Raw genomic sequence first — 12,533 nt, forward strand, 5'->3', positions numbered from 1 at the left:
AACGCATACTCAAGTGCGAGGTTTTCCTAACTGAATATCAGTGCTGGCATTCCTGAAATGTTTCTAAGAATGATACCTGTATCATTGAACGTGTAGGAGTTGTAATTTAAATGGCTTTTAACAATAAATTTGTGATGGGCTGCTAAAATTTCCTTAATTGATATACTTTATTTTTCTCTCTTACAGCGTTTGTGTATTAATACTTTCTACCTTCTACATGAGATATAAAATCAGTGTTCTGGAAGAACGCCTTATGTCCATCACTGCCTTTGATTCACATATTAAGGAGTAAGATAAACTCTATAAAACATTGGGAGTTTAAAATCTTTTTCTAGAGCAATGATTCCATGAAAAAGGTGTGATGTCTGTCTTCAGTCTTTGTGCAATTTGGTTAGCCTAAAGGTTGGGCTATTACATCTGTCTTGATTGTATACCATATTCTAAAGCTTTATGGTTTTTAAATGCCATTTCGAAACTGATATCCTGTCTTTCTAAAATAAAAAACCTCACACCACAAAAAACAAACCAAACAAAATCTAAACACACCAAGGGACAGTTGTCTRTGTTTTTGAGGAGGAAATAGGGAAAGGGACCATAGTTACATAAACAATACCTTTCAGCAGCTAGAGTCATGGCTGTCATCTACCCATGCAGTTAGGCTTTTTGTTTCTTTGGGTGTTTTTTTGTCTCCACGTTGCACAGATAGAAAATATGCAAACATTAAAGGGAGAGTCAGTGCAGARGTGTGTACATTTTTTACAGCAGTTTACCATTTTAAGTTGTATTGGCTCTCTGCACTTGTCTTGGGACAGAAGGAAATTAAACTGGATACTGCTGAGAATACTAATCAGTTTATTGAGCATTAGATTTTGTATTAACTCTTCTCCCCTTCTTATAACAGATTTTTTCCTGAGCTGCTCTGAAAAATATGGCTTCAAAAGTCATTTGTAAACTCAGTGCAAAACCTGCAGCCACATGCAACATGAGTGGAAATGCTGACAGCTGAAGAAGCACCACATGAAAAAGAGAGGGGAAAAATAAAATTCAAGACAGAGCTGACTCAGGCATGGTGGAACTGTCTGCAGAGTGGTTCAAATTTAGCAAGCTCTTACATAAGTGTGCTTTTTAGTTCAGCTTTCTTTGATTACCCATCCATGACAAAACAAGTCACTCTGACATTGCACTTGTGGTCATATCAAACAATGACTGTGCTGTTTATGATCCAACAGGTCTCAGCTGTCTTCTGTGGAAAGCAGTAGGATTTGTATGCATGTGTCAGAAGACAGAGCTAGATTCTTCATAAAAAAAGGATAGGAAGGAAATGGTGCTTTATCTTAAACAGCCTTGCATTTATATTGTACCAAAAATGCACCAAGTGGGATAAACCTGCCTCACATGGTAGGCAATGTCAAAAGCCTTGTTCTCACTTCTGGCATATTTTTATTAGCAGGATGCTGTGTGCCTCTTCAGAAACAACACAAAAAAGTCCTGTTTCTGTTGCTCTGATCCCAAACAGTACAAGATACAGGAAGGAAGATCTAAAGTGCACTTACAGTGTCAAGGGCTTGGGCTTTCTGATTTCCTCCAAGTTACAGGATGTGGAACTTACAGAACTTTTCAATGAAAATAGCTGTAAAGTGTTCCATCCAAACTTCTGAGAATGAGATCACATAAAGAATGTAGTCAAGAAGTGACATAGGACTTTTTTTTATCTGTAAAAAAGTACAGTTTACAATTTTGCCACTCTCTTAACATCTACATGTGTATTTAGTTCTGTTTTCCTCTTTTTTAAAGTCTGTCACACTTACTTTTTCATTCTGTTTGGCAGACAGCAACTGCATCAAGATTTGGGATCTCATCTGCAAATTAATGCTGATGCCCTTTGTGATGAATTAACTGCTAATCTTAGAAAACTGGAAAAGGTAACATCCTATGATATTGTGCAAATGCTGAGAGACTAATCAGGTTCCTGCTGTGTTTCTATAATCTTTTATTTTGAGAAGTGTGGAGTAACCCCCCAGATTTCATACCAGAAGGTGGAGTGTTTTCCAAAACAAAGGGCTAGTTTTTGTTCTGTAAATAAACCCAAGTATAAGCATTGGTGTGTGTAAAACTTTTGCCTTGAGCTGAGGCTTTTAACCAGGAAAAGTGTCCCTGAAGCAGACACTTCAGAGGTGATTATTGCATTATGTAGTGGTCTTTTTTTTTTCTTTTTTTTTTTTTTTATTTTTTTTTAATCCATCAGGGCTAAAGGTTTTGAACTTAGCCTTTATTGGTATTTGATGAAATTTTCTGTTTGGGGCTTTTGTTGGAGTTTCGGGTTTTTGAGTACGAAAAATGGTGCTTGCTTTCATATGTAGTCAGCTTCTTCACACAAAGGGGCTGAAATCTGCCTGTGTTAGTTCTGTAACAGAAATGCTGCTGTACCAGTTGTGTGATTCCCTATACCTGATCCTTGCTTTTTACCATTCTCTAATTGCAAAACTAAATGTATTTGATGACTTAAATTGGAAACCTATGCAAAAACAAGTGGTGTGCAGACCTTATTTCCTTATTCGGTGTTCTTCCCCTTTCTAAAATAATTTAACAGAGGCTCCACTGATCTCATGGCTGGGGCTGAGCTGTGCCCTGTGTCAGGTCTTCACTGCTGCTGGAATGGCGCTGTCCCACACAAGGGCAGACCCTGGTCATGGCCCAGAGCCACTTTCCCTGCCTCACTCACCCCACCTGCCCCCAAACCTTGACAGATGCACCCAGTGAAGGTGGGTCAAATGTTGTGTGTTGGGAACACGTTCACCAGCCAAGCATGACAAAAAGACTAGTGGAACAAAACCAAAAGTTACTTGAATTCCTGTGTGCTTAAGTCACATGAAGTATTTTTGCCTCTGTTTCTACAACTGAGTCTGTGCCGAAGTCTTTCAACACCTTTTTTTTCCCCAAACCAAGTTTCCCAAATAGCATAAAGCTAAGATTATATAATATCACTGTTTACATGTGTGGCATTGGTCTTAGAAATACTGCCCAAAAGGGGTTTCCTCCCCCACATTTTGACCCCCTCGGCCATGGAAATCTAGAGTAATGCTGGCTTAACCCCTCTGTATTCCCTGGATAATAACTCTGTGAATACAAGGGGAAAATGCTTACCAGATGGTTACCAGATACAATCTTCAGCCAAATTAGGTCATTTAAGAGGTTAGTGTTTTCTGGCTGGGACAGGCTGGCAAGATGGTTCATGGGAGACCTCGTTTTAGTGGGAAGCCAGCCAGCCCTTTGCAACAAGGCTAGGCACTTTCCCACTCCCTTATATAGTCCCTGCTTGGAGACATTAACAGACAGCTGGATAGCTGGATCATTCAACTCTTCCCAGAGAAGTGACCCACAGTCCTGAATTAGAATCTGAAGTCRTGTGCTTTTTTTTTGTTCAGTGTCTACAAGACTGGACCTTTAAAGACTTATGTTTACCTGCCAAATATTCAAAGCGATGAAGTGTTCTGCATACAAGCTAAATCAGTATTGCCTGTAGCTGCACATTGCCACATCCTGTTCTAACCTAGATGAGCTGTGGTTAGAAATCTAATAGCTTTTTGTTACCTGAGCAAAGTTTCTGCAGCTGCTTAACAGTTTCCTATGCCTTATGGAAAGTACTGGTAAACTGGCTGCAGCAGCAAAGGTAGCACAAAAGTTCTGGTAACATGTCATCTCTCCCCATACTTCCCCTCTGACCACAGCACTGTAAACTAGAGCACTGAGATTATCTAGATTAAGAACAAAAAATTACTCCGCAGTTAAAAAATGTTTGGTGCACGAATATGCTGCAGTGACTTTTTCAGTGTAGCCTTGTGATGTTTACAAGTTTTCTTTCATACTTGGAGCCAAGGAACTACCATGGTTTAGCAATATTCTGCTAATTTTCTGTTAATTTGGCTTTTAATTRTATTTAAGAAGTTGTTAAAATGCCTCATATCTGTCAAAGGATAAAACATTAAATTGTGGAAGGGAAAATGTGGCCTAATATTTCTTGTTCCCTTACACTAACTTACCAGGCTAAAAGGAAATTCCTGGTTATGTGTTAAGGAACTCTCATAAAATTAGGTTCTTACTGTTTCCTTTTTCTTAAAATGCCCCTCTTATGAAAGGTGTGCATCTGGGAGAGAAATCATGGGGTAGGACTAAGAAGTGATAACATTCAACAGGAACTGCAAAGGCTTCTCAAAACGTGAAAGTAGCTGTGACTAAATCTGTAAGCAGTGCCTGCAAGTTACTAAGATATTGAGTTATAGAGAGCATCTGTGTCAGGGGATGTGACCCACTATATCCCCTCCTTTCTGCTTTTAAGGACAAGGAGATGAAAAGTGGATAAATAGGCCATGTGAAAATAGGTCTGTTCAAATTATTCTCGAGGATGCAACTGGCTGACATTGCTTTCATTTCAACTAAAGGAAAATAATCCACAATCAATTCACTAAATCTGGTAAATGGGACATGACTGCTAATGGTTAGTAGACTTTCTTTGCTGTGCACACATCATGGCTGAAGCTGTTACAAAACTATTTGAATTGCCATTTAAACCATAGAGCTGTAACTTGGAAGTTTGAGACTTTTACTGGATTTTGATCAAGGTGAAAATAATKTGGTTTCTTGTCCTATTGCTTCAAGCTCTAATTTCTTTTTCTGTCCCATTTTTTTATTAATATTGGGGGAGACAATGTGTAGGAGAAAATTTAAAGAGATATTCATAATGTGAAACTTAGGTGTCCTGCKCGCTTGTTGTGTCTAGGTGTTCCATTTGATGCTAGCACTTACTGTAAGGAAAGCATTTAACAGGAGTACCCTTGATATGAAAAGGTGTGATAGAAATTAATGTGCACATAGAGTATTTTGAAGAGCGTGTCATTATTTTATTTTYTGTTTAAAATGCAGTGTAACACTTCTTGCCTCCCAACTCTTTTCCTCTCTTTTTCTAAGATACAGAACAACTTACAGAAACTACTGGAAGATGGTGAATGAAACATCAATGTTCTTGGACTGCTTCAGACCTCTTTCTTCCGTTTTGACAAACCGTTCCAAAGGAGCTCTGCTGGCCAGAGTTCAAGCTTCCTTATGTTCAGTCCAAGCCAAGCTTAAACTACTGTAAAGCTCATGTCATCATGTARAAAAGTCAGTTTATTCTTCAACATTTATCTATATGTTTTGAAAACATACGTGGTTTGAGCTACATGTATATGTTTTAAAAATGTGGGGATTTTTCTTTCTCTATTGTGTGTGAATTAATGGATTTTGTAGCTTGCTTGATTCTAGATTTGCTTACACCAGTGCAAACCTGGTGCATATCTTTTACCTCAACATTTACTTTTTGCCTATTGTCATACAAATGTAAATGTGAAGAATGTCAGTCATGATTCATGTACTGAAATGTTGTGTGAATAAGCAGGTATCTGTTTTAGCTATGGATATGGATTGGTGCTGTGCTTTTCATTTTTATTTACTTCTCTGCACCCTGACATCCCAAAGATGAAAAAAACAGACACCTCTGTATTTGGGTGTGCAAAGTCATGAATGTTTGAGTGTTTACAGCACTGTTGTCCAGTGCAGTAGAAAGGCTCAATTCCACTTTCTGTGACATTGTATCACCACTTATGGTGAGGTCTGTTTCTGCTGGGCATTCAGGTTCCATTGAAGTCAAGCTTGAAATCTGTATGAACTTGCCAACTTGCAATCAAGTTGCCTATGAATAGCAATATGGGTGTGACCCACCTGCACAATTTAGAAAAACTGCTCTTTTTCTGTCCACTGGTAAGGTCTCTGTGCTTGAAATTAATCAGTGTGAAGACCCTCAGTCAGCTTTCTTTGGAGTTGCATGGGGTTTTGGTTGGCTGAGCAAGTGCAATTTGTAGTCCAGTTAATGAAAATCTAGTCTTGGTGTGTGACTCCAGGGGTTGGATATTTCCACTTAATAAGAACTGGCAAATTAATGGTGCAGCAATCCAAACAATCAGTAGAGTGAATGAAAAAGTGGACACCTGCTTTGTTGTTTTTTCAGAGTGCCTAAGATGGGGATTTTTAGCTTTCTGATTTACCAAGCAGGCTCATTAGTTTTTGAAAAGCAATATTTAGGATAATAACAACTACTCTCTGTAAAGTAACAGTATTGTTTATAATATGCTATGCATTTTATAACCATTTCTGTGAAATGTACCTACTTTGTTTAAATAAACTTTTTTGAAACAAATGTGACTCAATGCTGTAATTGGGATGAACCCAAGTCCATCCATCAGTTTTGGTCAAATGTGATAYTCATGAGGCTTATATCTCACAATACAAAGTTTATGCAAAACCCAGCACCCAACAAGAGGGGTTAGGAACTACACCCTGCTGTAGTCCTTCCTCTTAATCAGTTGTGTGCAACTTCTTCCCAGAACCTCAATGACAACAGAAGAGCAAATTCAATTCCCAGAATTTTGAGGGCATGTTAATAGTTTCCTTCTTGGAGGATACTGGATGAATGTCAGAATATTGAGGCATCTTAGAGAGCCTTGTGTTCCCTAGCGTGCCTGCCTGGCTCAAGATTCCATCTGAGCACAGTGTGTAAGAAATTTGTGAGATTTGACTATTGAAGTCTCTGCCTTTGCTACCTCATGAGCTATCATAACTTTATTGAAAACCTCATTTTCACAAGAATACTACTGAATGTGTTTTAAATTTTCATTCTTTTTCCTACTTTCTTCCACAGTTGCAGGGCTTATGTAATGTTTTGGACTCTTGCCTCATCCTCTACCTTCTYGTCTTCCCTCCCTTTAATTCCATATCGTCTGTAACTCTGTGGCTGAAAATCTGATGTCGTGAATCACTTTTATCAAAGGAACTACAAGAAAACTTGGTTATATCCAGCAGCTGAACTACGTCAGCCTTTTAGTTCATTGCATCATGAAGTCTGKGCTTTTCTGTAGGAGTACAAGGAGAGAGATAATATTTGATATGTGTAAAGCAGGCAGGCTTAGCCCTTATCAGCCATACAAGAACAAAATAATTGTAGGCAAGAATGAGCCGTCAGAGGTGGATAAGTGCCCTTTAGCCTGCTGCAACAGCGTGCCAGAGGAGGCGAGTCTGGACAAAGGTGTAACAGTGTCCTTTGAGCGAGTGCAGCAAAGTGAACTTTGTGAACAGAGAAAGGGCTGGCGTGTGACACAGCRGTCACATGAGCACTGGTGCAATTCAGTGTGATCTCTTCCCTGCCCCTCAGTGCTACCCTCATTGCCCCTTTTCCCAGAGGGAGGAGGAGGATGCCTCAAGGATGTCACACTGCTCAGGTGTCAGGGCACAGGTGGCAGTGTGTAGGTACTGAGGTACTTCAGGMAGTGTGTGCGAGACCCTGCACGGGCAAAGCTCAGAAGTGGCATGATTTAAATCCTGTGACTYGAGCTTGCAGCTGGAGAGGATGAGGTTTGCCTCGGTCATGTTTGGGAGAGAAGTACCAGYGGCAGGGATAAGCAAAGAAAAGCTGTTTCCACCAAGGCTAGGAGTCTGTTAAAGAGCAGGGGACTTCTCCCAGCATCTATGGTAGGTAATGCATACAATGGCTACAAGGAGGAGTTTTGCCTTCTAGTAAAAGTGCAAGTTTGCAGAAATATGTGGGAAAGATGTGTCACTTTAGAGAGGTCAAAAATGCACACAAGATTCTTAGCATGCACTCTTAGTAACATGCATCATTTGCTGCATAGGCTGCATGGTAATCTGCTTTAAACAGCTAATTTTAAAATTGCTTGTGTCTGTATTTCTCCATTTTTGTCTACCTGCGGTCCTTCACCAGAGAGAGGCTAGAAAAACAGCTGAGTTCTATCAGCCATGTAGGACTAGCAGTAGTGCCAGGTTCTGGGGAGCTGCTTTGAGTTTGCAGATGGAAAGCAAGAGGGGCATCACTTGTGTTTTCTCTAGTTGTAGCTGGTGACCCAATTACTTTTCATAAAGAGCCTTAGCCCAACCTTCATTTCACGACGTGAGTCCCCTTACATGAGGGAACTTGCCTGATGAACTGAGGGGAGAAAAGGCAAACAAACAACTGCTCAATTTTTTTTCGCAGAAAATTGATTTTGAGAACCTCCCAAAGACACTAGTGGTTGTAGGCAGGAGCCATTGACAAGACCCAAACTTTTCTACATACTTTCTGCCAATGTCCAGCAAGTGGACTTTGGAAGAGTGGACATCCTGGCCTGGCACAACAACAACAAAGTGTTCTCCATTCCACTGGTATGAACATGTGCCAAATAGCGAATATTTGCTGGCGGGCAGGATGGGAGGGAGGACAGAAAAGAAYGTGGAAGTATTTTATAGGCATATAGGCATATCTGATATTTTGGAATTCCTCTATCTTCAGGCTGCTGTCAGGGAAAGGACTCTTCCTTTCCATTTCTCCCCTCTTCATATTCACAGTTGGTTTATTTTCTTGTGCATTTTTCACAGCAGAAAACAGAGGTCAGAAAATTAATATGGTTTAGTATAGGCTGATTGGGTTGAGGGGTTGTTGAATTAGTTTTCTGTCAAGGTATCAAGTATATGGTACTATTGGTGTGAAGGATGCAGCCAGCACTCTAGGCAGGTAGTATTATCTGCTGAAAGCCTTCCTCCCAGCAGAACATCAAAGGCAGCAACACCCATCAGCATTTGCACAAATGATTTTGTGTGTCTTTGTGTGAGCATGTCTGAATACTGTGAACTGCTTACAYGTGAGCCTTCATACAGGTAATGTTTTCCGCTTCCTGGTACACCTGCACTCTCATTTACGTGTTTCCACCTCACAGTCAGCTGACAAATGCTAAAGAAATCTCCAGGGCCAGGGTTTCCAGGCCTTGGCAGGATATTACTCATGTGGTTTGGCTGCAACTGCTAGTGAGGTGTTATTCCCAAATATGTGGGAGATTTTGCATTTGCAGAGCAGGTGTGACATGCAATAATGAYCAGAAAATGCTGGCTATTTAGACAGAAAATTGAGCAAACAGTTACACRGAGCAAACAGTTCCTTTTGTGTTCAGTGCCTGCATGTATGCTTCTATAAACAGCAGAGGAATAATGTAACTTGAAAGGGTTTTACCGGCACCTGCTTTTCAGTTTGCCTGGTGAGAATATCTGCGTCTGACAGGCAAATTTGTTCAAAAGGGAAAATTGACTCATCTCATTTGACACTTCTGGGTTTATGGTTTGAACCCAGTGGAGCTTTCTGCTAAACATGGTTGCATGTAATGAGGCTTTACAAAAGGGAAGGGGTTTTTGCTTTCCTGGGTTTTAAAATCGGTAATATTATTTTATGAATGTAGAGCCTCATATTATCCTGYTATTCACTGAGCAGCCACAACAAAATATATGTCAGTAAATTTAATTTAATTGTCTCTAAAGTTATTCCCTGTTTATTACAAGCCATCCTGGTCTTCAGCAAAATTCCAGACAAATGCATACCATAAAACAATATACAATCGACACTAACTCCAGAGCACTTAGGAGAGTTTATTCCCTGAGCTTCATGGAATATTATGATGCCTACCATTATTCCTGCCCAAATTAAGGCRTTTCACTGATACAGCTTTTATTTCAAACCTTCTGTTTTCCTTCATGGTGGCACTACTGACCCTTAAGTTTCCATTTAGTCAAACTGGCCAGTGAGACTGTGCCTACTCATCTTGGATTAAGTCTCAAATTATTTGGGTGACAAGGCCTAGATCCAGCATTTACAAGACTTTAACTACACCTGCTATCAGTAGTACCCTCAAAAGGGATGATCCCAAAAAGGAACTGATTTGTTGTGTTCTCTGAGAGGCTACTAGCAGAGTTAGTATGATAATCAGMAGTTTTTGTCTTTCTCCTGTACGAAGTTTCAAATCTATTATAATTTACAAACAAGGGTTGAGGCCGCAACATCTTAGCAAGCAGACTTTGAGCAGGAATTCGAGGTACGTAGGCAAAGCCTTTCCCAAGATTGTGTTTCATGTACAAAATGTGCAAAAATATCTCAGTATCCCCTACAGAATTTACAACCACCACATTTCCCCCCCCCCGCCCCCTGTGGGCAGTATTTGTGCCAAAAAGTCCACTCTGGACTTTCTGGAGCTGGATGTCTGCTCGCTAAATAAACACCTGTGCCAGAAGGTTTGGAAATTAGTTCTTGAAGAGAGTTGTCCTAGAAATTCTTGCCCTCCTCATACATTTCATACTGACCAGGCTCACACTAGCTGCCASCCTCTGTGAATTCAGTTTAGATAGCTCTCCCCACCATTGTTTCATTAACTTTTTTTCCCAGGCTTTACACAARCAGCAGCACGCTCCTGTCATGATGATGTAGTAGCTGCATCCTGTTCTGGAGGTGTGACATTCTACATTAAGCTTCATAACAAGGATTTGATAGTCTTTGGCAATGCAAGTAGTTTGGACTGCACAATAAAGGCCTCTTCAACTCCTGTTCTCACTTAATGTTATTGATAAGGTAATTTTCCACTGACTAAGCATTAAAGCAGTGCTTAGCAGGAGATTAAAGGAAAATCATTCCAATGTGCTGTCAAGTAAAAAAAAAAAAAAAATCAGCTCTTCACACTATCTACAGATAGATGGATAAAGGCTCCTCCAAGAAGAAAAGATAATGAGTAACTTAATTATAACCTTACATGCTGGACCAGGAACGCAGGGCTAAAAATAACTCTGAATTTTTCCTGCGCCTAGAGTTTGCGTGGCAGTAGGCACACGTGGGCTCATTCCAGAGCAAGGGCAAGGTGGGAAGAAAGTCAGCTTGTACTAACAGCTGGTTCCACAAYGTATGTAACAAACCATGAACCTTCTCTCACAAGTGGATCATGAAACATGAATGCCTCAACACTGGTTTAAGATTGTTACATGAAAAGATGTCCTTCTGTGTTTTTTCCAAAAACTGCTTCAACTGATGCCACTAACAGCACACATGAAGGAATAAATACAATCTGCATTAACTGACCTAGAAATAGTCACACTTCTAAAGATCTAATCAATAGTAAGGAAGAATGTTAGGTGAAAGACTTTAAGCTCTGAATAGTGTGAATACATCTTCCATATTTCTCTTCCAAGTTTCTTCATACATTTCTGATTCTGAAATTACTCTTTGACCACCCTGTAACAGTAACTGCTACCACAAAAACAGTTTGTGGGTTGGGGTCTAATTGAGCTAAGAAACTACTAGACTTATGTTAGGTTTAGACTAAGGAAATGAGTCTGTAGCTGAATATTGGGAGCTCCACTATTTAGTTATTTTACCTCCTTCTGCATATAGACCATCYTCTGCCTCCATTTCCCATCTTGATGTAGCCTGGATACAAGAGTTGATCTTCTAAATAATAACCCATCCGGAAATAATTAATTTTCCACCAGAGATATGGATAAAAGTCTGTAAAACAGCCCTGTATCAAATGCAGGCAGGTTGAGCAATGCCTGAAATAATGTTTTAGGAGCTTTGCTCCTAAACGTGACTACCTTTCTCCTCTATCGTTTCTGAAATTGTATTCCATGTAAAGTGAAGCAACTTTGGAAACTGTAAGAATACTCTGAGGCAAGTTGAAATTGAAATTGTGTGTCTGCACACCTGCCCTGTACCCCTGTGCTTCCCCAGTGAGCCACAGACAAGTGGGATGGACCAGATCTGTCAGCAGCAGTTAGGCTTCTGAACAACTCTGGATTCGTTCCTGAGATTAGAAATGAATGTGAAGAAATCAGCACTGCCTGATCCCTAAGGTTTTAGTCATTCATCTGCCTGAATCACTTCACATGTATGCACATTTCCATCCCCTSTGCCATAAAGCACTTAAGTGAAGCCAGCTGTGACACTCATCCAACCTGCCAGCAGGTTGCCTTCCCTAAAGTTGCCTTTCTTAAAGATCAGTGTTATTGTSATCCTACTGTCACCACTTTCCTGGTCATGCACTGTTGCTTCCCTTCCCTACCAGTACACTTGTGGCACAGTATTCCTAATTTTCTTCCAGGAAAATCAGCTGGACTTATTTAGTACAAAGTCCACATGTCCACGGTATATTGCATCAGCTTTGCTAAACAGATTAGAGCATCTGAGTAATCAGTTTGGCAGAGGAATGTGGAACTGGAAACAATAAGAGATAATAGCGCACTCATATCTTTTGGGCAGATGTGGAAGATGCTGCTTTAGGTGTCTCTTTCCCTTTTAGCAGCACTTTTCATATATTTAAGACCAAGGCTGGATAAGACTATCACACATATCCCTGGACATAAAAGAAAACAGTTATAACTAGGTTTTGTGAGATTCCCTGTCCTGGCTCAGAGAAAACTTACCAAATCAGGCTGACAAATCCTTTGGGACAGCAACTGATACAGACTTTTTGGCAGGCCACAGAGAGAAGAGCATTGTCTCAGAGGGCAGCATATGCCCTATGTGGGAAAGAGCTGGATGAGGCAACAGTTCAACCAAGATCCTGTTCAGCCTCTAATTCAATTCATGAGMCAAAATCTTGCTTTGTAATGCCCTGACAATATCTGTGTAAAGGAACCCTGTTTAT

General features: G+C 40.2%; 1 protein-coding gene across 3 annotated transcripts in view; it reads left to right on the forward strand.

Annotated features, from left to right (window-relative positions):
* GRAMD2B (GRAM domain containing 2B) overlaps window positions 1–6,028 on the forward strand; it is a 42,997-nt gene extending 36,969 nt beyond the window's left edge. For all 3 annotated transcript variants that reach the window (XM_057367770.1, XM_057367771.1, XM_057367769.1), the window contains exons 12-14: window positions 187–288; window positions 1,829–1,922; window positions 4,966–6,028. In XM_057367770.1, coding sequence (XP_057223753.1) covers window positions 187–288; window positions 1,829–1,922; window positions 4,966–5,007 — 238 coding nt within the window. In that variant the 3' untranslated portion in view covers window positions 5,008–6,028. The remainder of the gene's footprint in view (window positions 1–186; window positions 289–1,828; window positions 1,923–4,965) is intronic.
* Window positions 6,029–12,533: the final 6,505 nt, after the last annotated feature.

The sequence above is a fragment of the Malurus melanocephalus genome, unplaced genomic scaffold (genome assembly GCF_030028575.1).
Source record: "Malurus melanocephalus ecotype Western Australia unplaced genomic scaffold, MMel_1.1 scaffold_84, whole genome shotgun sequence".
In the NCBI taxonomy this organism is placed as follows: domain Eukaryota; kingdom Metazoa; phylum Chordata; class Aves; order Passeriformes; family Maluridae; genus Malurus; species Malurus melanocephalus.